The sequence below is a fragment of the Morone saxatilis genome, unplaced genomic scaffold (genome assembly GCF_004916995.1).
Source record: "Morone saxatilis isolate NCDOM2014 unplaced genomic scaffold, NCSU_SB_2.0 Contig8, whole genome shotgun sequence".
NCBI lineage: Eukaryota > Metazoa > Chordata > Actinopteri > Moronidae > Morone > Morone saxatilis.
Window position 1 is genome coordinate 18,466,596 of NW_023340257.1, and position 27,065 is coordinate 18,493,660.

Sequence of the window (27,065 nt, forward strand, 5' to 3'; positions counted from 1 at the left end):
CGAAGTCCTTATAACATTATTTACAGAGACCCAACAGTACCACCATGAGCAAGCACTTACCCACCTTCTCAGTCATTACCCATTAGTACTACAGAATAATGTACATTACCCCTGTAGCCCTGTTTCTGAGCTCCTGCCTATTGTGTTGATATGTTTTAGAATATTTTGATTACCTGCCCTTCTAGACTTGATGTGTCTCCACCCTTTTAAATGTGATTTTAGTAGCACTGTCAACACACATTACAGAAACCAACATACAGACGTCTGTATCCAAGAAAGTCTCTTAAAACGCTGACACAGACGTTTAGACACTCACAGACTTCCATCTTTAGCGGGGGACACTGCGCATGTCCTGCATCGTTCTTTGCCTGGCAGTAGTACTCCCCTGCGTCCTCCTTCCTCACTCTTCGAAATTTCTGAGGATATATTTTTAGAAATGTTTCAGTGGAATGACACATTGCATTGTCAACAAAATGCTGAAGGGTGTCGGCTGTGAATAAATTCTCATGGCATTTTCTGAGGACCGATTGTCTTTAACTGTGTTTTAACACATGATGTGGACTTGAAATGTCCTCCTTTACTTTCCTGCCAGTTGCTGCATGGATTAATCCTGCCATTAGTCATACATTGGTTTTCTTCAGATTAAGCTGTTCACATTTACATTATGTAAGATGCAATTAAGCAGTCCCATTTATAAACAGAACAGTCAGCCACTGAGGCTTTAATGTACCAGCAGCAGACAAAGCTATGCCCCTGTCTTTCCTACCAGGCCTCCAGTGTCGGGGTTGATGCTGTAGGAAGAGTTGACCAACTTCGGGCTGTTTTTGTGGTCCTGAGGAAGCTCCTCGTTGTTGTGGAACCAGCGGTACTGAGGAGCAGGGAAGCCCTCATTCTCCAGACACCGCAGCTCAGTTGATGTTCCAACTGTGACTGCCTCTGGTACGCTGCACCGTGGCACCACAGGTTTCACTGCACACAGACACACATCAACCTTTTGTTACTGATTAATTCATGGATTGTTTTTTTCATTTATTTGAATGGATTTATTTATGAATGACATAAAGGAATAGTCTGACATTTTAGGAAAATACACTATTTGTTTCCTTGCCAAGAGTTAGATATCTGTCCCTTACATATGGAGCTATAGACAGGAGATGGTTAGTTTGGTATAAAGACTGGAAACACTGTATGTAAGTAAAAATGTACTTATATGACACATTTCAGTGTACAAAGTGCTTCACAGTAGAAACATTAAATATCAAACAAGCCAGATAGTAACAAAGAAAACAGCAAAAAAAGATAATTTACAATACAATAACATCATCAAAGGTCCTCAGAGAGAGACCCGAGGAAGTCACAGCACGTAAAGTTCAGATCGTAACTCTCTGTAAAACCTTTTCAGCCTTTCAACCTTTTGTTTTCACTTTTCAGTTCCTGCACAGATTTTACTAACAAGTTGTATCGTGTAAACTAATGAGCTTTAGAGGTGCTGTTGGGCAGATTTTGTGACCTTTGGACAGAGCCTGCAACTGGTTTTCATCTGTTTCCAGTCTTTGTGCTTAGCTAAGCTGAGCTAAGCTGATTGGTTGCTGGCTGTAATTTCATATTTACGGGACAGGTTTAAGATGAGTATTGATTTTCTCATCTCTTGACAAGAAAGTCAATAAGCACATTTCTATTCACTACTCCTCTACATTTTTAAAAACAACCACAAATGATAAAACTTGTACTCTATGATATAAATGCACAATAATCTTCTGTTTAACCCATAAAAAATGTAGATCTAGATGTGCTGTAAGTCTCAGCCAGTCATGGACCGGTCAGCAGTGCCCGCTCACCATACCTCTTACTGCAAGACTAATAAGTATCTCATCAAAGTCCCTTTGATCATCAATGGCGGCCACCTCGCAGCGGTACTCGGCAGTGTCTGACCGAGTGGTGTTGAAGATCAGGATGTTGGCTGGCTCTCTGAGCTGAGCTCTGTGCTCCAAGTCCCCTTTTGAGGAAGAAGAAAAACCACTTTACAATTGCTCATTCACATACACAGCGTGACTTCACGGTGCAGAAAAACAGAACTCAGTGCCAAGTTCTTTCAAGGTACCATTCATTCGGCTCAGCTTTGAGTCCTGAGACATTACTTTAAAAAGCTGTGGTCTAACTGGTTGACGGGGTTTTCAAAGAGAGAGAGTTTCCAAGCGGTTTACCTGCTATCCTGTTTTGAAAGTACACGTAACTGGGGACACCGTTCTTAATCTTTTTCCACTCAATCCTCGGGTTGTTTGTCGAGATGGACTCTATTAAACAGGTCAGCTCGATGGCTGTGAAGAAAAAAGAAAGCATGAGAGCAGCAGAAAGCATCGCAAATCAGGAAAAGAAAAACAAAAAAGAAGAGAAAAAAAAGCTACTTTGGCTAAATAGGTTAGGAGTTATTTTCCAGCAACTTACACTCAAACTCATTTGCCCACACAGTCCTGTCCGTGGTTCGGAGGATTACCCCGAGTGATGAAGGAATGTGACCTGCGGGGGAAAAAAACAAAAACACTAAATGCTGAGTAACCCTGATGGCACACACAAACACTTTCATTAGCAGACATTATCAACTGGCATGTTGCCTAATAAACAGCGGATTAGAGCGATAAATATAGAAGCTCTCGGAGAGCGGGAGGCCTCTGGGATCTGGTTTACGGTCAACATATCTCATCGCTTCGCATTGCCGTTTAAGAAGATTAACACCTGGGGCCACGATGTGTACGCTTATACATTCATTTTAATGTGTATTATTTACTGCACAGCACAGGCTTCGGTATTTGATTTGAGGCTTTATGGTGGTTAATTGGATTATCATTTGGACGCTGACAGACAGAGAGAGAGCAAGCTCTAAATGTTGAGTTGCTGCCATGAAAATATGAGTTGAGGAGTGCGTCTGTGAATATCTGGACTGCGAGAGATTTTGTTTTATTGGTTTTGGCCTCACTCTGCCGCACTGAATTTAAAGTGAAACCCTGACTTGGTTGAAGTGCTGACTCTCAGTTTTTTTGGTGTGAGGGCGTTTACAGACCCTGGAGAGCCAGAGTGAGAAGACTTATACACATAGTCCCTCCAGTTTTAGGACAATGCAGCAGGATAATAATAATTATAAGCACACAGACAAAGCAACCTGAAGGCAAAAAGCTCCAAAATCCCAAAGTCAAACTTCACGATGGGACTGCAGTGTGGTTATTCATAAACAAGGGCTGTTCTGACTTCATTTTTGTTTGCAGTGCTTATTTTTAGTTCAGCATATCTTGATACGTTGCCATAAATGAGGGAAATCAATGCCACGGATTCCAAGGAAAACCAGAGACAGTGCTTTCAGACACAAAGCGGTTGGAGATGTCTGAATCTTAAGTTAGGATATGAGCATCTGCGTCATTAGCTCATTGATCCCGGGGTGACAACGTGCCTCCGAGGAATACAGCTGGAATTGGTGGACGATGTGTCACCCATTAGAGCGGCGAGCTTTGTTTATTTTCTCTAACAAATGATTTCAAACCGGCCTGAAACATTACAGCGTATCAGCTTATTTAAATCTTTGTGAAGGAGCTTCTTTGCTTAACTGTGAGGTTAATTTGTGCCGAGGTTTTTTTAGGATAAATGATTCATCAAGATCCCCAAACAAAACAAATCAGAGGCACAAAAATAACTGAACAGTGGGAATGTGCTTAAATTCAAAGCGCATTTAATCATCCGTCTTGGTTCCCCCCCGGCACAAACAGCACGTGAGATATACTTATTTTAGGTTCCTTGCTTGAGTGCACTCCTTTAAGCGAGCAGTGTTGTTCTGTAAATGTCATTTTAACGGCAGGAGGCATAATTCACAAGTTTGGTCATTTTGGGCCGGCAGAATGACGATTTAAGTGGAGAACGAGTGAGCATAGAGCGAGGGGTGTGCGACAACAAATTAAGAAAATGTGAAAATTACAATGATTCCACAATGAGGCTGATTTTGTTTTAATGCGGAGGATAAATGAGCACGTCCCCACCTTTCGCTGGTGCCCTGCACTCAACCTATTGTGTCTGTGCCACTTCCAAATGCAATAATTGCTACGTACACGTGCGACTAACAGCACCCATGCTGAGTAATGATGGGGGCAGCGCGAAGGGTTTCGAACGAAGGCTGAAATTAGATCACAATTATCCGAGCGGGCCTTGAATACAGCGAGACCTCCCCTACCACACGAGCGACCCCGAGACGTACAGTACGGCCTGAAACTGATGGAAACACGGGTCCTGCCAAAGCATCCGGCTGCGGACACTGATGAGATCCGACTCCCGGGTCTCAGCTTCCGTCTGCGCTGCTGACTTTCCCACCCTGTACATCGAGAGCTATTTTTAGCCCAGCTGTGACTGGACATCCTGAGAGAGACACAAGCCTCCCTCAGCGTATGAACGTACTGGGTATCAGGCCTCGAAACGACTCCGCACCAGTATAAATATACGCATTAAAAAACTCTAAGAGTCTCGTCATGATGTGATAGCCGAAGTTTACAGGAAATTATGAGTTTAATGATGTTTTGCTGGAGTCCATCTGTTTTTGTTAAGTGTTGTGTAACGCTGATAAAAGGCCCTTGGTGCTCCTCCTCTTCACCCTCTTCCCCCTCTTCACTCTTTGGCCAAACATGTCCAAAAAAAACAAACTAGAAAATGTCCCACATCCAAGTTTTCTGTCTTTATTAATCACAGTAAAGAAGTGAAAGTGCGGACACAAGTTGGAGTAACCAAACATCAGTGTGCACACCACCAGGCACAGTGTTGACTCCTAAAGAGAGAGAAAGTAGGCCGTGGGAAAGAATAACCACAGTCAATTAACAAGACAATGTGTTTACCTAATTACTAATACAAGCTTAGAATAAAAGCGTTCATACAACAATGGTTGGTGTCCCCGGTGACACAATGTAGGCTGAAGAGAAGACAACATTTCTGAATTGTGAAAATAATCTCGGCGCTTGCTGGAAAGCAAACACTCACGGCTCATTTTTAATCCCTCTGTCATTGTACGGCAAAGACAAAGTGGGTCTATAGTCTGGTCTGAGAGAAATGTGCTCTTTAATAGCCACATTCTGCAATCCTCTTATGTGCTGAATATGAAAACAGCGACCCGTCCCCGCTGCAAACAGACGTGTTGAACGGGTGCGTCTAAAAAAAAAAAGCTTCTTTCCCAGATGTTCCTGTGCCGTCGCCGCGAACGTGCCGAAGGCCGAGTTGGCTGCGAGCGACGCGGAGAGAGCGAGGGCCGCGGGGATTCACGGCGTCCTGGAGTGATAACAACCAATCGCTCCAGCAGATTAGTACGAGACGGTCATGTTGTCATAAGTGCTTGAGGGAAATGTAAGAAAGGGACACGTGAGTGACACAAAGACTGCAGGACAGAGTGAATAACCACTGAGATATTTCCAGATGGTTTGAGTCCCACCGCCTGCTGATGTGCCAAACTGCACAAACTAACGGTTCAGTGGAGATACCTAATATGTCATTTATTTTGGGGGAAAAGTTCATAAATCTGAAGTATTTCCATGAAACTGAACGGTGTAGCATGGAGACCAGCGTTTAAATGTTTCACTCTGTGGAAACTAGAGTTGTTAATTAGTATTTTGATTAGGAAATATGGATTTTAAGATATGAGATGGCTTTCAAAGAGAAGTCCATCAGCTGTAGTTTTTACACACCTGAGGGTAAGAAAGGCTGAGATGTGGATGATTTAATGTTCTGTTTTTATTGTTAACAACAACAACAAACAACAGTTCTGACTCTTCAGGTGTTCGTTTTCACACAATATAAAGTCAGTCAAAGTAAATTCTTCTTATTATGGACCGATCATTTATTGTGTGTCATTTAACTAAGTGAATAATTCATAATATAGATTTCACATTGTCAGACGTTAATTTGTCTTCCCCAATCATTTTCATGCATTTTGATAATCGATTCATCTTTTTTTATTTATTTCTTTGTCACATATGACTGTAAACTGAATATATTTTTACGTTTTGGTTGAAAAAACAAGCAATTTGAATACATTTGCGAGCTCTGTGGGAAATCAGAACGAGTATTTTTCACTATTTTCTGACGTTTCACAGACAAAACAATTAACCTATCGATCGAGAAACTAATCAACAAGACAAATGGATAATGAAAATAACAATTTGTTATACTCAGTATGGAAAAACAGGATGTTTCCAACCTTAAAGATACTGAAATAGAAAATCTTCAGAGTAGGGAAGAAAAAACTTTAATGTCGTCTTAATTTAAACAAAGTTATTTAAATGTATGCGCCACTGTTGCCAAGTTACATGAAGCATGCATTATACAATGTTAAAACTAATTAATATTCATTATTTAAACCTCGAGGGCAGAATTTTACACTATCTACATCAGCGTAAGAACTTTTAATAATTTCTCCAGATACTCTGCACCCACCACAACGTCAGCCAAAGCACACTGGACATAATGAACGAAGCCTGCCGGTCGCTTAGTCGTTTGACTCCCACTCGCAGAGAGAATCTGGGGGAAAAGTTCAACACTTACTGATGCAATCTGCCATTTGAAATGACCCAGTCCACTGCCGGTGTTCACCCAGCAGCAGAGTGCACGCCAGGGTGGATACAGCACAGCACCAGCTGCATCGATCTGCCCCCAAAAGCTATACAGCTGTTGTTGGATGAAGGGGTGAGGTTGATGAAGCATGACTGACTCTTCATTTTCTCTCAGCACCATCAGTCAGCCCCCTTCATCACTAAAGGTCAATACACGCATTTATCAAAGTCCACCACTTCAGATAGGATTCAAGCTGCTTACAGGGTGACATCTGAACTTTAGATGGTTTTTTTTAATGCATGTGTCTGTGGTTATTATGCTGCACACACACACACACACACACACACACACACAGTAGACGCATGTTATTTGAGATGCTGTTGCAGGCCTGTGATTTCTGCTACCCTTCATCCTCACTGACACCAGGTCCAACCATGTGGCTGCCTTTTTGTTCTTTCTTTATTTCTTTTTTCCTGTCGCCTAAAGTAACACTTGCTCTGTTTTCATTCTGGAAACGTCCTCTTACCCACTCGCCAGTGAGAAACAAACACACGAGGTGATGTCAAAGCTTGGTTACATGTCCCTACAGTAGAGAAATAAAGCGACACTTAACGCTAACGCCGTGTCCGGTTAGCAGCATCAGTTCAGACGGTAAAACGTGAAGGATGCTCTTACAGCTTCGTTCATTTCTCAGGTTTGAGTGGCACAACAGCAACGGAACATTATCGTTAATGGGGGAGGGAAAATCTCTCAGTGACAATAAAAACCAAACGCAACAATACAATACGACAAAGCGTTTTTTTTTAAACACACCCTCAACCTGTTTATGTGAAGCTAACATCTGCTCTTACGCTAGCGCCGACAGCTCCGTTACAACAGCTTTCACATTTTTTTTTTTTTTTTTTTATCGCCGCACCTCGTTAAGAGTAAAAAAATAAACAGGCACCGTGGGAAAGGGAGGGAAAACAACTTACCGAGGCTGGTGTACAGAACAAAACAAGCTACGAGTCGCGCAATCGCCATCTTGCAGCGTCTAATTTATGGGTTACAGTAGCACACAGTCAGCACCTCCGAGAGGTAAAGATATGAGGATGGGGGCAGAGCAGACTGGTGGATGTTGCCACCGACGAGTTTCCATAGCTACAAGGAACAAGAGGGGGAGGAGCCCTCAACGCGGTCTCACAGGCGGTGGGCGGAGCTAAACACGTTTACTCCTCCTCCGAAACCAGTGTTGTTGTTTTTTGTCCTCAAGGTCTTTTTTTTTTTATTATTATTATTGGTGTTTAAAGTCATGCTGCGACGGAGAATTAGAGCCATACTAAGAAGAAAAAAAAAAGGGGGGAAATTACGAGAATGAAGTCGTTATGTTATGAGAATAATGTTATCCTTTTAATGAGAAAAAAGCTTGGATAGAGTTATCAAGATCTGACGTGACCAGCTCAACCAAACAGCAGCCTCTGTTTGTCTCAGTCGTACCAGTCAACAGGTAAATATAACGTATTGATCATTTCGTCCTTAAACAGTTTTGCTGCTCATAAAATTACGACTTTATTATCTTAATATTATGACTTTATTCTCGCAATATTATGACTTTATTCTCGCAATATTATGACTTTATTCTCGTAATGTTACGACTTTATTCTCGTAGATCTAATATTATGACTTTATTCTTGTAATATTACGTCTTTATTCTCGTAAAGTTACGACTTTATTCTCGTAATTTCCAAAAAAATGTATCTTAGTATGGCCCTAATACGTCGTATCATACAAAAAGCAATAAATCACAGATAGAGTTGGATTAACACAATATACACCCCCTCTCCCCTCTCAAGGTTTGGTTCCAACACAACCCCATCCCTATTATAGTGCTACTGTACCCTTGTTGCAATTAAACAGAATTAATTTCAGAAACAAGACACCAAACATGTGACACAAAAAATAACAATAGTGAAAATACAATAAAAATAAATGTCTGATATACAGAAAGTAGGATCAAATTTAAAAATTACAAATAGACAATTTAACAATCTGCGTTGAAAATTTAACTGTCAAGCAATGTTTAACTCCTTTAGTGAACTTCTTGAGCAAAAATGCACATTTCAACACATTATTTACTAACACTTATTTCAACTTACAGCACATTCCTCTTGCAAGGTCACTGTCAACAACTCTCTCTAAGCATCCTAAATCAATGAACTCCCACACTGCAGCAATGAATCATGAGCGCCTCCTCCTTTGTGAATAAAACAATGACTCACATTAGGACATGAGAAACAATAAACTTTACATATAATAATTAAGGAGGATCTATTGGCAGAAATTGAATATAATATTCATGTTTTCATTAGTATATAATCACCTGAAAATAAGAATCATTATGACCTGAGACTGAGCCAGAGGGAGCAGGTCCTCTTCTATGGAGGCTCCCATGTTCAACTGCCATGTTTTTACAGTAGCCCAGAGCGGACAAACCAAACACTGGGTCTAAGTAAGGGCCCTTGGAGTTTTTTGCACAATTCTCGACCACTGTAGTTTTCATTTCACACCTGAAGGGGAGGGTCAAGTGAGGGAGTTGCAATTTGCAACTACAGCGCTGTATTTATACAATATTTATATATTATATATATTTATACACACTGGTATGGCACTTTAAGAACTTTAAAGAATGGGTCAGTTTGACAAGTGTTTTATAACACTTTGAGTGGTCTGTAGACCAGAAAGAGGTAAATTTACCATTACTATTTGTCACGCTAATCTGCCAAACTACAGTAGACATTTATGGAATACAATCATATCAGACAGAGATCTCTGAGACTTTGTGTTATCAAATATGAGTTAGACAAACCAAACATTGACTCCAGTTAGGGCCCTTCATATTTTTTGCGAGTTTCATGGCTATCATAGTGTCGGTGCTTGGAAGGTAGTCAGTTGGTTGCAATCTGTAACTTCACCACTAGATGACAGTATTAAAAGTACTCAGTGCAGAGAAATGTCTCCTGTCACTAGAGGTGGAAGAAGTGCTCAGATCTTGTACTTGAGTGCAATAGTAATTTTACTGTGTAGAAACACTCACATTTTACAGTATTAATAAGTAATAAAAGTATTGCTATCAAAATATACTTAAAATACCAAAAGTCCTCATTATGCAGAGTTTTCCCCTAGTTTTATTTTTCTTTATTATATATATTAATATTATATATTACATCATCATTTATTTGTTAATATATTTTGAATAAATAATCAAGTTACTAAAGTTGTCAAATAAATGTAGAGGAGTTAAAAGCAGGCTACACTTTTCCCTTTGAATTGTAGTTGAGTAGAAGTATAAAGTGGGATGAGATTGAGTCATAGTGTAATAGTCAAGTAAAGTACAAGTACCAGAAATGTATACTTAAGTAGAGTACTTGAGTAAATGTACTTAGTTACATTCCACCACGGTCCAAAACAGACACGACAAAAACAAGATGTTGTGGGAAAGTGTCGACCTTCAGCCTCTAGTGGTTATGTGTGCTGGTAAGAGTTCAAATGACCATAAAAGTGATTTTTTTAAAGATTATTCTTTGGCAGTTTTGCTTTCTTTAGACAGTGACCGCTGGAGAGAGACAGGAAAGGCAAGAGAGAAAGGAAGGAATCAAACACGGACTGCTGTGGTAAGGACTCAACTTTGACACATGCTATACCAGGTGAGCAACCAGTGATATTGTACATCTTTGTCCATTTACAAATCACTTACTATATCATATAACAGCTAACCACAAGTACACCACAGAGACACTGTCCGAAATATAAATGTGTGACATATTAAACCAGATGTTTGGGCTGGTGAGAAAATAGTTGTGCTTTGAGCCTAAATACTGTGAATACTAAATACTGTGGTGTTTGGAACCATTGGGACACATTTTAATCACAAATGGGCCATTTTACAGTTTTGGTTTTGGCACATTTAAACAAGGTGTAACCAAATAAATTGGTTTGAATTACAGGCAGACTTTTTGGTTCTGATAGACAACTGAGAGGCTTAATGTTAAGGGAGAACCTTAAATACATTTCATGTTATGTCTCGGAAACCTGTAACTCCAATAAAGCCTGAATGTTTAATCCATGAGCCAGCTAACATGAGAAATACATTTTAGACACAAATAAATAAAAAATAAAATTTGGTTCCATCTATCAATTGGTCAAGTATTCATTTTGTGTTACCTACAGGACCATATCATCATCATTTTATGTATTTAATTCCACATTGAGAGAGAACCCTCATTTCCTCATCTAGGAAATCTATCTCTATCATCTATCTATCTATCTATCTATCTATCTATCTATCTATCTGTGACAATGGTTGCTGCCTGGAAGACAACAATGAGGGCACCAGTATCCTATCTCAACCACTACAAGGGCATCAGGGCGGAAGATGGACCCTTCACAGACAGGAAATGTCTGTGCATCATAGTGACAAGCCTTGATCTTTAAAATAAACATATTGGAGCAGTCCTCATTCCAAAACAAGCATCATAAAATCATCATAAAATCACTGATTGTGCAAAATGCTAAATTAAATTAAAGGATTATTTTGCAATATCTGAATTCTGAACAAAAATAACAGCATCCTTTATAAGTAGGTCTGTGCTGCTGACATCAAAGAGGCCCGTCTGAGATTCAATTGCTGCATGGTAATTTAACTTGCACTTCTTTTCATTGCTCATGTAGAGCAGCTGCTTGGATTCCTGCAAATAAACAGCAGGTGGCAGTGTAAAACCAGACATCATTGCAGCTATCGATACATCAGACACATCCAATAACAGCACCATCACATGTGAACTTATGGATAAGAATGATATTCATATTATATTCAGTTGAGTTTGTCATTCTTCATAAAGCTTGATATGTTATAGGGAGTATTGTGTCATTATTACATACAATTTTCCAATTCAAGTCACAAGAAACACAGGCTGAATTTATGTTACAGTAAACTAAACTCACAGACAGATGTGTGTGCCGTCTGAACACAAACCCTCTGATCCACCCACTAAAATATAAAAAAAGACAAAATACAAGAACTCGTTGGCCTCTTTGAATGTTTCCACACCACCAGGCCATCCTGCAGGATGCTGCCCCTCCACTGTTGCAGTGTTGGTTGTATATGTTGCTAGGCAATCATTCCTCTGTTGCGAGCCTGCCCTGTGTTGTATCTAACAGAAAATGTAACATTCCCATTGTTTTACAGATGATGTTTGTATTGTTGTTTTTCCCTCTGAGAACAGACTCAATTACTTTTTACTCTAATTTCAATTTCAGGACAATTGAATTACAACTGAATGTGATCATGTAGGAAAAATCTGTGTAGGAAATAGTGATGTTCAGCTTTTTTGTACTTTAGTTAATTGAGGTAAATTTCATTCTGAGCCAAATTAGTGGCACCATCACTGAATCACTGAGTCATATTCCAGGTGTTGCTTATTGACACGTTCATTTCGTCGCTGAACAAGCTCATGACTATCTGCTTTATTCATTTGCACAGTGAATGTATATTTTTCACGATATGAAGAACGCACTGCTGTTGGTTTTTGGATTTAATATTCACTCGTCTATCCAGTCTCAAACCCATGAGCCCTGTTCCTGTAAGCTTGACAGACAGGCCTAACACCACCCGAGCTATTTAATGTGTGCACTGTATTGAAATAAGCACAGGATATGAAAGCGTATCTGCCTGCATTATTATGCAAAATCTACAGTGAAATTAAACAGCAAATTTCTTTTACATAAACAGAGATTATAACACGCAGGTGCTGCAGGTTGAATAAGTTAATATTCTTTCCAATACAATTGTCTATAAAAAAAAAGGAACATAATACAGTATACTGTATTACAGTATCAATAAAACAAGTGTTGTTGGGCTTTATTAGTGCAAAATATGGACAAAAGCCTCATAAACAAGTAGGAATCTTCAGAAGTATTGACATCTAAATACTATTGTATGTATTTTACATACTAATGCTTTGTCTATTTTGTTTCCTTGAAATATATTCAAAATACATTATTATAATAGAAATATTGAGATATTAATTCAAAATAATAATAATATTTTTTATTCAAAGAGCTCTTTTCAAGGAACTCAAAGACACTTCACACAGGTTAAAAAACATAAGTCTGAAATATTGTTTTTCAGTATTTTGAGATACTAAGTCAATATTTGAGAACGTTTCTCATTGGCAGGAATGGGTTCCATAGAAGACAGACTAAGCCGTCTACAGTGGCTAACTTGTAAATTTGTTTTAATTACTGCACAGAGTTCTGCTATGCACCTACAATAACTCTTAAAATCTTAATTCAAACATTAAGGGAGATGTTAAAAAACATACAGTGTGTATCAAGTAGAAGCAACACAAATTCCAAAAATATAGCCAAATGTAAAAAATTATTATTGATCCAGAGCAAAGTATTATACAAAACAATACATTTACCTCATATTGGTGTATGTTAATGTGAGCTATACTACACAATCTCTGCCTTCAAGTTAAATGATACAGGGGTGGGATTGATAATGGCACTCCAAGTCTTAAGTGATTCAAAGAAATGCTAATGTATACTATATATGGCTGTCTATTGGTCATATCTGTCACAGTTTCTTTGATGAATATTCTTGTCTCTAAGTAACCTTCTGTGAGTGTCAAAAACCTGCTCTTTGAAGATTCCCATAGAGCTCCCAACCTGCTATCTTGCAGCTATTATTAGCGTGCATGTAAATACATTTCCTTTCCTGCTAATATTTCTGCTACTTATTGTTCTTTTCCCACTAACGCTGTAATCAAATTCATTCTTCAAGATGTTAGTCTGCATCCCAACTTAAAACTGAGGAGACTCCTTGGGGTGTGTGTGCTTTTTGTGGTCTTCACTCTTAAGAGTTTTATATTATACATGCCGAAGATTGCAGCTGACACACATTCGGCTATAGCTTTCATTTAAAAGCTGCAGCCTGAAAGTGTCAGCGGGGCTCCTCAGAGCAGTAGTGGGACTTTAAGAAGCAGCTTGAGGTTCAGAGGAGGGGGCGGCTCTGAAATTCCCAGACAAGATCAGATGGAAAAGGCTAAAGAACAAAGCAGGGGAGGACAAAGTTTCATCATCATCGTGGCGGCTGAGTGATTGAAGGAGGAGTGACTTAGAGATGTGTCCATTCTGAGGGGTTTACAGTTTCTTTGAATTTACAGCCGTCATTATTTTACTTTAAAACCTTTTTTTTTTTGACAATTATTGAATCGATTCAACTTGAATGTTTGACTTGGCTTGGACCTACATCATACAATTATTCATGATAACTTTTATACCTTTGGCTATTTCTTTATATCTTTACCTTTGAGTACAGTCTGCAAATAGGCATGCCAATACGTTTATTATCTTATTAGGTCAGTTGTCCTCCAGTGTCCTCGGCACTGGCCTGTAAATATCCCACCTAATGTAATTTTCCTCCGTAAATGATACAGTACAGAAGAGTAATCTCATTTTCTAAAGTGATTTGTTAATTTAATATTCTCATTAAATTTTAACCAGTTATTAAACACTACAGCATGCAAGTAAAAACATATTCTTTGAAAAAATAAAACTACTTTTTACTCTGCTAAATGTATTTCACAGCTATAGTTACAGAGTTGCAGATTGAGATTACGTATAGAAAACCTATGATCACTTTATTAAAAATGTTCCATTGGTACAGATTAAACATAATGCATAAAATGGTTAAAATTAGATTACCTACAGGTTACAACATTAAAATGATTCTTATAGGTTCATGCTTCAGTAATAATAATAATCCTTCCATCACTGATATTTTTGAATGATGTATTATACAGAGATTAAACCCTTTTGGTTGGCACATTCATTACAAGGTCTTCAAATAAAAATCGACCCTGCAATAATCTAAATTTAAATGCTGTTAAACCGCCTTTAAATGAAAAGAAAAACTGCCAGACACTTATACATGATAATTAATTATGTGCCAAAACAGCCTCTTTCACTGTATTTCTATTTATAATTTGCTGTTAGCATTGAAGTTAACTCTGTCGGTTTATGCTCAGCATGAGGCAGTGCTGGTGAGGCCAAATCTGCCTCTAAGTGTCAATACCTCAGAGAAACATGAGAGCTGACTAATGCAACATGTCATGACCAGCACTCAGTGGTGGAAGAAGGATTCAAATCACTTTCTGAAGGAAAAGTAGCAATACAACACTATGAAAATACTCCATTAAGTAAAAGTTCTGCATTCAAAGTAAAAGTGCAGTCTCAAAGCAAAAGTACTCATTATGCAGAATAGAACCTGTCAGAAGTATATGAGGCTATATTATTGGCTGATTGATTGAATGAATGTGTAAGCATGTTGTAAATTAGTTGGTCGATGTGGATGTAATTTTAACCAATTCATGCCTCATATCCTATGAACTGATTATATCTATCAATTTTATGCTAAATCTTAATATGAAAATCAATCAATAACTTTATTTGTAAAATAAATATAGTGGCATAAAAAGTACAATATTCCCATCTGAAATGTTGGGGAGCAAAAGTATAAAAAGTAGCATAAAATGGTTGCAATACTTGTTTTAGTTCACAGGGATCGACCTGACACTAACCTCTTCTGTGATCCATTCATGTAATGCAAACACAGAAGCTCAGTGCAACGACTAAACAGACCATCAGTCATCTCCTTGGTTACCACCAGTTAAATAAGCAACCAATCCATTAGATAAACTTTACAGACTGACCCTAAAATACACCCAAAAGTGACCGATCACTTTTTTCAATCGAAAAAGTATTCAGATCCTTGACTTTAAAAGTAAAAACACTAGTATCTGTGAAAATACTCCACTACAAGTAAAAGTGCTTTCAAAACCTTTCTTAAAATGAGTTCAACCTTAAACATCTACAGCAGTAAAAATGCAACACACATTAATGCAGCAGACCATTGTTTCTTTTTATGTTTATATACTTTTTATGTACTACTTTATGTACTGTTGGGTAGTTTAATCTATAGTTATGTACCATATTCTATGATGTTAAAGGCAAGGCAGTTTTATTCATAAAGCACGTTTCATACACAAAGGTAGATTCAAGGTGTTGTACAGTGTGTTAAAAGCAAGGCAGTTCAAAGATAGTTTAAAAAGAGCATAATAAAAGAGACATATCTCTATAGAAATAAGATTAGAACTAAGATAAAAGAATAGAATACTTTTTTCTTTTTAAAAATAATAATAGCACAATGATAATAAGACCCCGGGTTTTAGAAACATTTGGGTAAAAGGTTATTAGTCTGGATTTAGAAACTGTAATGGTTCCTAAGGCAGTTTGTTTCAGTGCTGTGCTGCATATTGACTAAAGGCTGCTTCTTCTTGTTTAGATTTTGCCCTTGGCACAACTAGCAGTCCACTTAAAAACTAAAGAGTAACAAGTACTATATTTGCCTCTGAGATAGACCTAAAGTTGCATGAAATGGAAATATTAAAGTACAAGTGCCTCGAATTTAGGGCAGTACTTGAATAACTATCCAACACCTGCCAATCACATCCAGTAGGTCCATTCATCCATGTGAGCTGTTCCTTCACTGTAATGCCGTCATTTGGCAGCAGGTTGTTGAGTTGCTACCTTTTCCCTCTGGTGAGTCATCAACCCTACAGATATTAAGCTCAAGCATACTGTGGGTATGATGATACACAGTCAATCTATACTATCATATCTTTGTGAATGCTAACACACGCCCCTCACCTTTTCTCCTAATATGCATTACCAATGAAATTAGAGGCAAAGACATCTAAATGTGATTACATGAGCTAAATCTGACTTTGAGTGAGTCAGTAAATGTAATCACTGAGTCCAAATGTTAGCAGGTAATTAGTGACAGTTTTAATTCTGCTGTAATAATAACTCTCTCCAAGAAACAGTCTAACCTCAATAGCTACAGTAGTATTAATCACTTGGGAATAGACTGTACTGATCAGCTGGCTGGCAGGCTAAATCCGTTTGCGTTGCCAAGCACTGCAGAAAGTTTCTATATTGGTCGCAATGGGATTAACTCTCTCGAAAGTTATCACAAGTCAAAAAACAATAACAGGCTGAATAGGCCCTCTCTGACACACATACAGATTCTCCCCTCGGCCACAACTCCTTGTTCTTTTCCACTAAAGAGATGCTGTCCACTGAGTTTGGGGCTAAATGGCACTATGATGCTATACAGAACATATCATAGGAGGCAGAAATTAGCAGGCACTGCATCTACAGCTCAATTAGCACTGTGGTATTAATAGATTTCACAAGTGAGCTGAAAGACGGCACGATGCAGGAGAAACTTCATGACTTCAGTGTGATAAAGGGGAATAGACAGCTTTAAATTAAGATTTTTATTTAATTATCACATTGTGTAACTGTCCTGTTGTTCGATATAATAATAACTGGGTGTATTTCACCAATAAGGAACGCTACACGTACACCTGTGTGAGATATGTGAAACCATGGCAACCATATGTTAGCTCCAGCTGAACTGGTTCTACATCACATTTTTTAATCGTGTGTATGTGTGATACCGGAAAGCTGAGTGCAGTGCTTTTAATAGGGGTGTAGATATTGTGTGATAATGATGATGGATTCACTTTCTGAGGTGAATCAGTGTGCAGATACTGTTGAAGTTGCAGTACACTAAGAAAGACAAACGGTGGCGCTTTGCTGCTCCCATGTTTTCCCCACAGATCCACACTTTAGGTGTGCTGTTCACAGACTCGACTGATGACCACCGAACATGACAAGTTATTCTCATCTGAGGAGCGGTGCCGAGAATGAAAGTGACTTTGAGGCCCAAAGCCCTCCTGCCAATGCAATGTGTGTGTCATTTAAATCTGCTTCTTCATAGATGGAGAGAGAGAGAAAAATGCCACAGGGAAGTCAGTGAAGTTGATTTGTTTCAGTCCTGGTATTAGAGTTCAAATCACATTTTTATTATAACATGACACTGCGCTGTCTCTATCAGCACATTAAGGGGAAAAAAGACACCATATCCAGTGATAAAGTAATTAAATGAAACTTGATTATGCAGTAGATATCACAAAAGCTTAGGCTGTTGATTGCTTTGTAAAAGTAAAATGTGTCGGTGCTGACTGTTGACATCAGTGCCAACGAGAGAATTTGCTTTTCATATCAGAGACACAGGGTCTAAGAACTGTACACAATGAGATAATGGTGCATATCATCATAAAACATTAATTTCATGTTGCACCATCACTAATTAGAAACAAATGGAACCACAAAGTCATTTGTTACAGTTTAGTTTGACATCAGATTTCACCAGAACACTGAGGAAATCTCTCAAGGTCTCCTGAATCCCTGCACCTCACTTCAAAAGCAACTGTGCTTTTGAGGCTATGATTCAATTATTATGAAGCACTACAAGAGATGCTTTAATGAGAGGCATACGTCTTTATTGCACAGACTATTAGGCTACTTCCAAAAGTTGTATATTATTCCGTGAAGCAAAAGGACTGAAATCAGTCAAATTAGATACTGTTATTACAGTTACTGCTGACAGTACAACTTCATATGAGGATTTTTTTTTTACTACTGTAACTGTTCATACTGTATATCTTATCATTATTATATCTACCTTACTGTTTATTTTGTATATCACACGGCTTTGGACTTCTGGTTGAATGCTAAACTTAATTTTGTTGTCTCAGTACTTAGTCTAATTTACAACCACCTCATCAAAAACATTAGTGTATTTACTATCAAACAGTGATTTATCTCATGCAATGAGGGTTGCAACTGATAAGTTTTCATTATCAATTAATCTTCTGATTATTTTCATTTCTTTATTATGTTGTCTATGAAATGTCAGGAAATGGTGATAAATGTCACAATCCTCACATTTGAACAGCTAGAACCAGCAAATATTTTGACATTTTTGCTTGAAAAATGACAGTGGACGCATCATTTTAGCTCTAATATTCACAATTAAAAAGCGAATTTACAGCCACAGCAGTTAATCTGCAAATGTAATGATTTATCTAAAAGTACATTATAGTACACAATAAAGTAGTATAATATAGTCCAAAAATCTCACTTGATTACAATTAAAGACTCATTTCATTCATTATACTGTATTGCTGAAATGTTTATGTACACAATGAGGGTAATTTTTTCGAAAAAGACTTTGTCTTGATTATTCAAACATATTATTCTTCTCATCTGCTGAAATTGATGAGACAATGACTTGTTTGTCTGAGGTTAATTTCTAATGAAATCAAAGATAAACTGAATTAGGTTAAGAGGCATAGTAATCCCACATCTCATTTGGTCCAAATCATTGCCAAATGTTAACATTTAAATACACATAAACAAATAAAACAACTGAAAAGTGAGGGTAGTCTCTTGTGTAAAACACTGCTGACCACTACTGGTCAAAAGTGTAAATTATACTCAGAAGCAGTGTGAGACTATAAGGACATACAGAGCTTGTAAAACACCATAAACAGACATGCAACAGAACATCTGTTCAGCAGCTGGCGTGCACAACATCTTGTTTGGTGCAGGCAGGTTAGTCAGCTGCAGGCTGACTGACTGATGCTGAATGGGGCCCTCAGTGTACACATCCATATGTCTCTGTCACTAAAGCATCTGAGTCTGTTAAGGCGTAAGGGTCTTTGCTTAGTAACACCAATGTACAGATTTACACAACATGGGAAAAAAGGACAGTGCAAGAATTCACTTTGGTTTTGGTTGAACATTATAGATCAGGAATAGCATAATTGTATTCTTTTTTCAGTTTTTGATCTATTGTTCTGCTGTAGTGGACAGAATAAGACCTTGACTAATCAAAAAGACATCAAAAAGCTGCCTGCTCACAGCAGTGACAGACCGCAGAGATCCCACTGGACAATGACCCTAAAAATAAACCAATGTGCTGCACTTGAGGACAAATATGTATTAATTTTTCATTCCATTATTTTTGTCAGGGCACCTGAAAGACAGCAGACTCAGGTTCTGATCTTACCTTGCAGGGTTTGAAAGGAACTTTTTTGACTGTGGTCTACCATGGAAGTTCTGCCAGTTGTTCCCTGCAATTATATCTGAATGCAAAATTCACTTACGTGTTTGGCCACAATACCATTTCATTATTCTTTATTCATTAGTTGAGTTTCTTAATTTGTAACTGATCGGTTAATGCATCGCTGCAAACTGCAGTGCAAATAGAAACCTGTTTCTGATTGGTTTATGTTGATGGAAATTTACATAGACACACCAACTGATCACAGACTCACTACAAAGACATTGTATATTTGAAGTCAAATTTTGTTTTGTTTTTAAGGGAGGGAGAAGTATTTACTGATGTACAAGTTAAACACCCTAATCCAGAGATCTGTTACAGAGAGAGAGGATCAAACCAGCCCCACAGGCCACACCTACTGACTGCATGGTGCAAAAGAAGAGGAAGAGACTACGGCGCTGTTGGCAGAAGAGCTGTGGACTGCAATTACTTTGAGCAGCATGCATAGGAATAAGTTACAATATACTGACAATGAGACATCCTTAATTTTGAGCACTGTTACCTCGCTCCAGCAGAAAAGAAACATTCTGTATGGTTTTCTTTAATGCTGCTTAAAAGAAGACCCTGACTGTTATGTACTGTACAGCCAAGAAAATAAGAGCCAAAGCAATCAAACTCTTATTTCTCTTGTTTCAGATCCATGGAGCTTTTTTCAGTGAATCCTTGTAACAGCTTTGAAAAGAGTGGAGTGGACATAATGACCATTACTGTAATGGGATAAATCCTTTCTCTGATTGCTGAGAGGCTGTGAGTTCAAACATGCACATGAAACTCAATAAAAGAGGAATCTGATGAATCATGCATGTAACAAAGTGATATGAGCATTTTTTGCCGAAAATAATCCTGAAGTTGTTTTTCTAGGCAGCGCCACTGGTGTCCGCTGCACTAAACAATATTTAGAAACATTTCATGTTCCCTCGCTGCCCTTTGGCAACACAACCATCCCCAGTCTCCCCGAACAGAGCTGCAAAACTAATGGTTTGGTTGCATAAGAGATTATCTTAACTGTTCTTATCTTTTCTCTGCCCTGGCTTGTAGGAAATCAAATATGGACCCAAAAAAAGAAAAAACAATCTCCTGTGGTCTTATGATGCAAATGCCATTATGTCATGTGTGTGTCGCCGTGGAAACAGACTTTATACTTAGCAATGCTACTGAAGGTATATGCCTGCTGTACGGCCTGCTGTATGTTCTGGTGTTGTGTCAGCACTTCTGTAACTTTAGGTGAGGGTTGGAGGGGTGTGTAGGTAATGTGACCTTGTTTTGCCATGCAGCAGTCACAGCACACTATTGTACACCTCCCCTGACAGTAATTGTGAGAATCTGATGGATGCTCCACCTTCAAAATGGCTTGGTCATTGACAGTAACAATTCTTCCATGCAGCCCTCTCGTGGAGTTATATAATTTTCTGTTTAGTCACACAGCTACAAGAGAACTTCCTGCCACACAGCTATTGATAATTAGGATCCATAACTTATGACTCATAGCTTCAGTTGTATATGCCACTGAGTCTTCAGCAGAGTAAAGCTCCAGCAATAGTCACGTTGCTCTCTTGCAGGCACATTTGTTAGAGGAGGTGTTTCAGTTTAAATTCTCTTAAGCTTCCAACACTGGATCTCCCATCTTACACACTGAAACATGTACAGGACTGTATGTGGCCCAGCTGGGAGGGAGGAGCTCACAGAGCTGAGTAGCATTGCCCAGATGCTACCTCATCCTAATCTGATCATTACTTTATTGTGTATGGAGCTGGTTTTGTTTTAGAGAAGTTCTTCCCAACCGTTTATGGCTTGAGCTTCTGTACAGTGCGCAATAGGGGGGTCACTGAGTAGGCTAAGGAGTATGAAAATGATGTGAATTACATGTTATGGCCTTTTGGAGTGACACGTTAGACAGCACCATTCCCAAAACAACCGATGAGGGAATGTCTTTTGAAAGAATGGTGTTCACCCCTTCAGTAGAGTTTCAGATTATAGGTCAAGGAGCACTGAAGCTGTTCTTTATTTAACATGCAAAGGCCGGATGTAATGCCTTGATATGAGAGCACAAGCAAGCAAAGTTGCAAGTTTTTAAGATCTTAAACATTATATGACATAGGTTAGGGTTGTGGTGTAAGGCTAAAGATCAGTAAGACCAGACTGTATTCAGGACTGTCAAAACTGAGCTGGCTGCAAAATAGTGATAGAAATGTATTGTGAAAATATTACTCAGCAGGATTTTACTGCAGGACCTAAAAGGGTCTGCAGGGGAAAGATTCTCTTTGAATCTGATTTTTAGGAACCTTTTTAGATGTTCTTTGATTTCAGACAGGAATATGACAGTCTCTAAAAAAAGGAAGGAAGGGAGGGGAGGGAGGGGAGACAGACAGACAGACAGACACAAACGCCGAGACCAAATATTTGACAAATTCTGCTGAAGAATTGCAAAATATGGCCCTGAAACTAGCCTCCCTCCCACATGACGGATCACCTATATGTTTATTATCGCCCAGCAACACACAGCAGCTGGTGTGTGGAGCAGAGATCCGAGCTGATGTCGAGCAGCCAGAGGCGCACGGGGCGTTATGATTCCTCTTGTGGTCATGCATGTAGAAAACAGAGGGAGTGAATCGGAGGCAGCCTTATCAGCGGTAACCATGTGTGCGCAGTGGGCAGCGTGATGGAGCTGCATCCACGCACTCGCGGCCGTCGAGGAAAACAAAACAGGCGAACTGTATTGTATCTGTCGCCACACCCATCACATAAAGCCAGACGGTAGAAAAAGAGCAGGTTTTATGTCGGTGACAGCGACATGACAACAGCCGAGGGCTATGGGTGAGCGACAGATGAGTCATGAAGCGCGCCCCCCTCCACCACCACCATCCCCTTTTTTCCCAACCCTCATTGCACATAAAGTAAACCTGCCTTCAGCATGGTGCCAATATTGATATGACGAACAGTGGTGCAACAAAAAAAAAAAGAAAGAAAAGGTTGGCCGTGTGGGTGAATGGATGATGTGCGGTGATGGTGCACGTGGGGCCGGTTTAGGAGAGGTATTTAAAGATGTGGACGCGTCTCTCTGTCAATGCGCATGATACTGCGGTTCCACTACTATGGCACGCTCCAACTCACCTTGAATCGGCGCACGGCCGCTCTCCTGTCATTCGGGTGCGGGGCCGTACGGAGAACCAATACACGCCCCAAAGCCTCAATCAGCAGCCAATCCGATGACTGGAGAGGCGGACCTGTGGCTGCATTCTCACACTTGGTTTCACTATGCGCTCGTAAAACGGCTCCGTCTACTACGAACGCGGCGGTGCAGGTGCTCTGTCTCTTCGGGAGAGAGGATGCGGATGGAAGGACGGGGGAGGGATGAAGGGATGAAGGGAAACGCCACGAGGAAAGAAAATAGGATATGAAAAGGGGCTTTTGCTAAGAGACCGTGAGGTGCAAGGTCGAATATGAGAGATTGGTTGAACGGGGCACTTTGCGTGGTAATAGCTGGTCGGCAATAGTACTATGATTTGGTATGTGGCCACTCTGATAGCAAGTGTATTCAGCACCAGAGGAACGGCCGCTCAAGGTGAGTTGAAGTGCAATATATCTTGTGCCGCACACAGCATATGATTTCTGCTGTGTCCGTGTGCGCTTGGTGCTGCTTTTTGCAATCGCATGACATTTTTTTTGTATGAACTGTGGGGCTATTTCATTCTAACAAATGGCTGCATATCTCATATGTCACGTGAAAGTTCAGCCCTGGTTAAAATCGTATCAGGGAAACAACAATTGCCTTGAAATGGCCTGGCTCGCATGCGTGATATGTGGAGACAGGATCACTCACATGTCTGTGATACAAATGCTAGTGTCCAGATTGATTGGCCATGACAAAGATGGCTTGATTGATATGGCTGGTTGGGTTTCGGCCTGTATTTTGACATCTGTGAGGCTCATTTGTGTGATTAAAAACAACGAGCAAATTGCACATAACGTCCCCGCTGCTGAGGGGGGAAATGTGTGCATTGTATCATAGCAAGCAGTCCCATTTGAGTTCTCCAGAGAGGGGTGTGACCGTCTCAGCCCTCAAGATGGAAAAGTAACTAAATAATGCATTGCGCGTCAGATAAAATGCACTCTTGAATTGATAGAGCCCACTGCTGCATGCATGGGATTCATATGCTGAATTTCACATTGCACATGGATACGGTCACTGTGCTGTGTGTGATGCACTGAGCACATACTGGCTGCAAGGTTCGCCTAGTGCTGATCTTAGTGGCCCATAAACTAGTCATTCCTGGAGCAACAAACTGCACAATATCCCTTTTGTTCTTATTTTTCTGAGCACCCTGTATTGACCCATGTACTTACTTAACCTTGCTTTTCCACTCGTGTCCAGATGAGGGAGACATGTGCCAAGCTGTCGCCTGGTAACTGATCCCAATGACCCCACATACCCAGTCAAAACTGGTCTGCTCACAGGTCTGGCTCCTCCTGTGATGACAGTCATGTTCAAGCGAAGCACAACGTGTAAACTTCCTCTAATCGTGCAGTGAAACACGTTTGATTTAGGAACAGAGAACCTCTCATGGGTGCTATTGTTTAAAGCCGAAATTCTCCATTTTATGAAGGCACAGATGTGGCTTAATAATATCGACTCAAAGGTGCTGTCTGGTATCGGCACTGCACTGAAGGTGATTTACTTCTGAATAGGCTTACAGGCTGCACCAGAGAGTCACAAATCACAACGTAGTCTGCTAGTAATTACAAATGAGAGCTGGTCTACTTCTTCTATTACAGTGTCCCTGTCTGAACCCAGTATGGTGCATCAAACTGTGACTCATTTTACATCTCCTTTTGCTCATGATAAAGACAACACAATTATTATTATTATTATTATGATTATAATTATGCAGTTTTAATGTCATAAATGCTTAGTTATATACTTGCATTGCAGCATTGACAGGCTGTTGTCTGAGGAAAGTGTTCAAGGTCCTAATAAGTCACTGTGCTAAAGAGGTTGCAGTCTGTTAAAGCAGCCGGTTAGCTTAGCTTAGCTTAAAGACTGGAAACAGTAGGAAACAGCTAGCCTGAATATGTCCACTCTATAGCTCACTGATGAACATGTTTGTTTAATCCAAAAATGGGAGTGTTTTTTCAACTGTTTTTGGTTTTACTGGGTGTTACGTGTGGGACTATTTCTTGGCTGTGAGCAGTGGCTTCCTTGTCATTGCCAGGCAACCAGTGGAGTTTACAGGAAGTCACCTCCAAGTCACTCTGGTATTTGTATGGATTAAATAAGCAAAACATAACATATTAATTAGCTGTTTCCTCCTGTTTCCAGTCCTTGTGCTAAGCTAAGCTATTTTCAACCTTCATAGTAACCATACAGACATGAGCGTGGTACTGAAAAAAGTAAATAAGCATATTTCAAATGGCAAACTATTCCTTTAAGTAACAATAATTAAATAAGCAGCCATCTTTATACAGCTGTTCTGTGACAGTAAGCTGCAAACCATATCCTTTTACTAACAAAATGGTGGGCCACACCTGACCCTAATCTGTCAATTAGAAAATACTATATTAAAGAAAGTTTGATGGGTTTTCCATTGTCCGACCTGGAGGCAAGAGCACTGATAACATGATTTAATACTTTCTTTCACTGCCATGATATGATGAGAGATACCAGTCAGATTTAAAGGTAAAATTGAGCATAAATCAAAACAGATTTATTGTTGTGAGATTTATTTCCCTGTAGAGAATTGCATCTCAAAAAGTGTTTTAACACCCTGAGACAGTTAATTTATGATAATTTGTCTTTTTTGTTTTTATTCAGTGAACATAAAAGTTCACATTGAGACAGTATTAGACTATATTTGGATAAAGAATAAAGAATACCAATTTCACTCCAAAGAAAGTCTTAAAAATGACATCACATTGATGTAATTTAAACTCAAAAGACAAAACCCCTTCAGATAATAATAATAATAATAATAATAATAAATATGTATATATGGACATTAGTGATTGTTAGGAGAAGAGTCTATGTGTTTAATTGGAATGATCTGCACCTTGTATGTTCTCAAAGTTAGAAACTGTTATATCTTGGAAATTCAGAAAAATATCACAATATAATATTTCTCTTATATACACGCAGTGCTGCTTAAAGGACCAGTGTGTAGGATTAAGGGGCATCTAGTGGTAAAGGTGTAGATTGCATTCAACTGAATATCGCTTGCCTTCAGGGCATGTAGGAGAAAGTACGGTGGCCGCCAAACTTGCAAAAAATGCAAAAGCCCTTTCTAGAGCCACTGTTGGTTTGTCCACTTTGGGCTACTGTAGAAACATGGTGGTTCAATATGACACCCTCCGTGGAAGAGGACCCACTCCCTCTGTAGATAAGAATGTCTCATTCTAAGGTAACGAAGATTCATATTTTTAGGTGATTATACGCTAATGAGAACATACCTATTAATGGCGTCATCTGCAAACAGAGGTAGTTTGAAAAATGTGAGTTGAGGCACATTTATCATTTTAAATAGATTTGAATCTATTGGTAACATTTAAATGAATTAATCATAATTTTCATAATCATAATTATTTACATCAATCAGAAAATTAATATGTACTATATATATATACTGAGCTGTGTTTTGAGAGAGGCTGTCTATCAAGTAGCCCCAGATGCATGAAATGTTTTTTTTATCTGTAAGGGAAATTGAAAGCATAAATGGGTCAAGTTTAGCTGGGATTATTTGTGGCTGGCAGCGTGGTGTTGAAAGTGGAAGGTGAAGTCAGTGGACAGAATCCAGACATAAAAGGAAGCAGAAGCAGGGGTCAAGCAGTGGGTCATATCAGAAGTAAGATATGCTTAAAGGTTTACATAATGATTGGCCTGTTACAGATAACCTTGTCCGTCTGTGATGCATGAATGTGCAGTGTCTACATGGTGTGTAGCATGAGTAGCACATCAGCAGAGCAGCAGCAGCAGCAGCAGCAGCTTCAATGAAGCACCTAGAGCCCCAAACACTCATTTTGTAGTTAAAATGGAAGAAAATGGAAGATTTGAAGCTTAAAAATACTCTACAGGTCACAGTTATGTGTGTATAAAGTGCGAGTAAAATGCATCTGCGGCTGAAATTGACACCCCTTTGTGGCTTTTTGTTGTTTTGCTGGTGGCAAAAATGCAGATTTGCAATGGAAAGAAACATCACATTTGCCTGCGGTTGCTATAGTGTGCACAGGGTTGTTAGGCCATCATCAGATAGACAACAGCACTGCGTAATAAAAGTCAACCCCCAATTCTTTCAATTAATCCACTGCTTTTGGCACAGTAGGGTTGCTGACGCAGAGAGCTACACCACACAAACGCCGGGTCATCTGGCAAAAGATGCAAGGTCCTGCATTGGCCAATCAGATACGAGCAAGTAAACGTGTAAGCTTT

The 27,065-nt window shown here is 39.3% G+C and overlaps 2 protein-coding genes across 2 annotated transcripts in view; one reads left to right on the forward strand and one right to left on the reverse strand.

Annotated features, from left to right (window-relative positions):
* Window positions 1–7,608, reverse strand: part of jam3a (junctional adhesion molecule 3a) — a 9,907-nt gene extending 2,299 nt beyond the window's left edge. Inside the window, exons 1-6 of the mRNA XM_035680746.1 lie at window positions 7,545–7,608; window positions 2,446–2,517; window positions 2,205–2,318; window positions 1,844–1,996; window positions 767–969; window positions 317–416 (exon numbers count right to left, since the gene is read on the reverse strand). Of these exons, the coding sequence (XP_035536639.1) occupies window positions 317–416; window positions 767–969; window positions 1,844–1,996; window positions 2,205–2,318; window positions 2,446–2,517; window positions 7,545–7,593 (691 nt within the window). The 5' untranslated portion in view covers window positions 7,594–7,608. The remainder of the gene's footprint in view (window positions 1–316; window positions 417–766; window positions 970–1,843; window positions 1,997–2,204; window positions 2,319–2,445; window positions 2,518–7,544) is intronic.
* Window positions 7,609–22,952: 15,344 nt separating this feature from the next.
* igsf9ba (immunoglobulin superfamily, member 9Ba) overlaps window positions 22,953–27,065 on the forward strand; it is a 67,372-nt gene continuing 63,259 nt past the window's right edge. Inside the window, exon 1 of the mRNA XM_035679401.1 lies at window positions 22,953–23,210. Coding sequence (XP_035535294.1) covers window positions 23,147–23,210 — 64 coding nt within the window. The 5' untranslated portion in view covers window positions 22,953–23,146. The remainder of the gene's footprint in view (window positions 23,211–27,065) is intronic.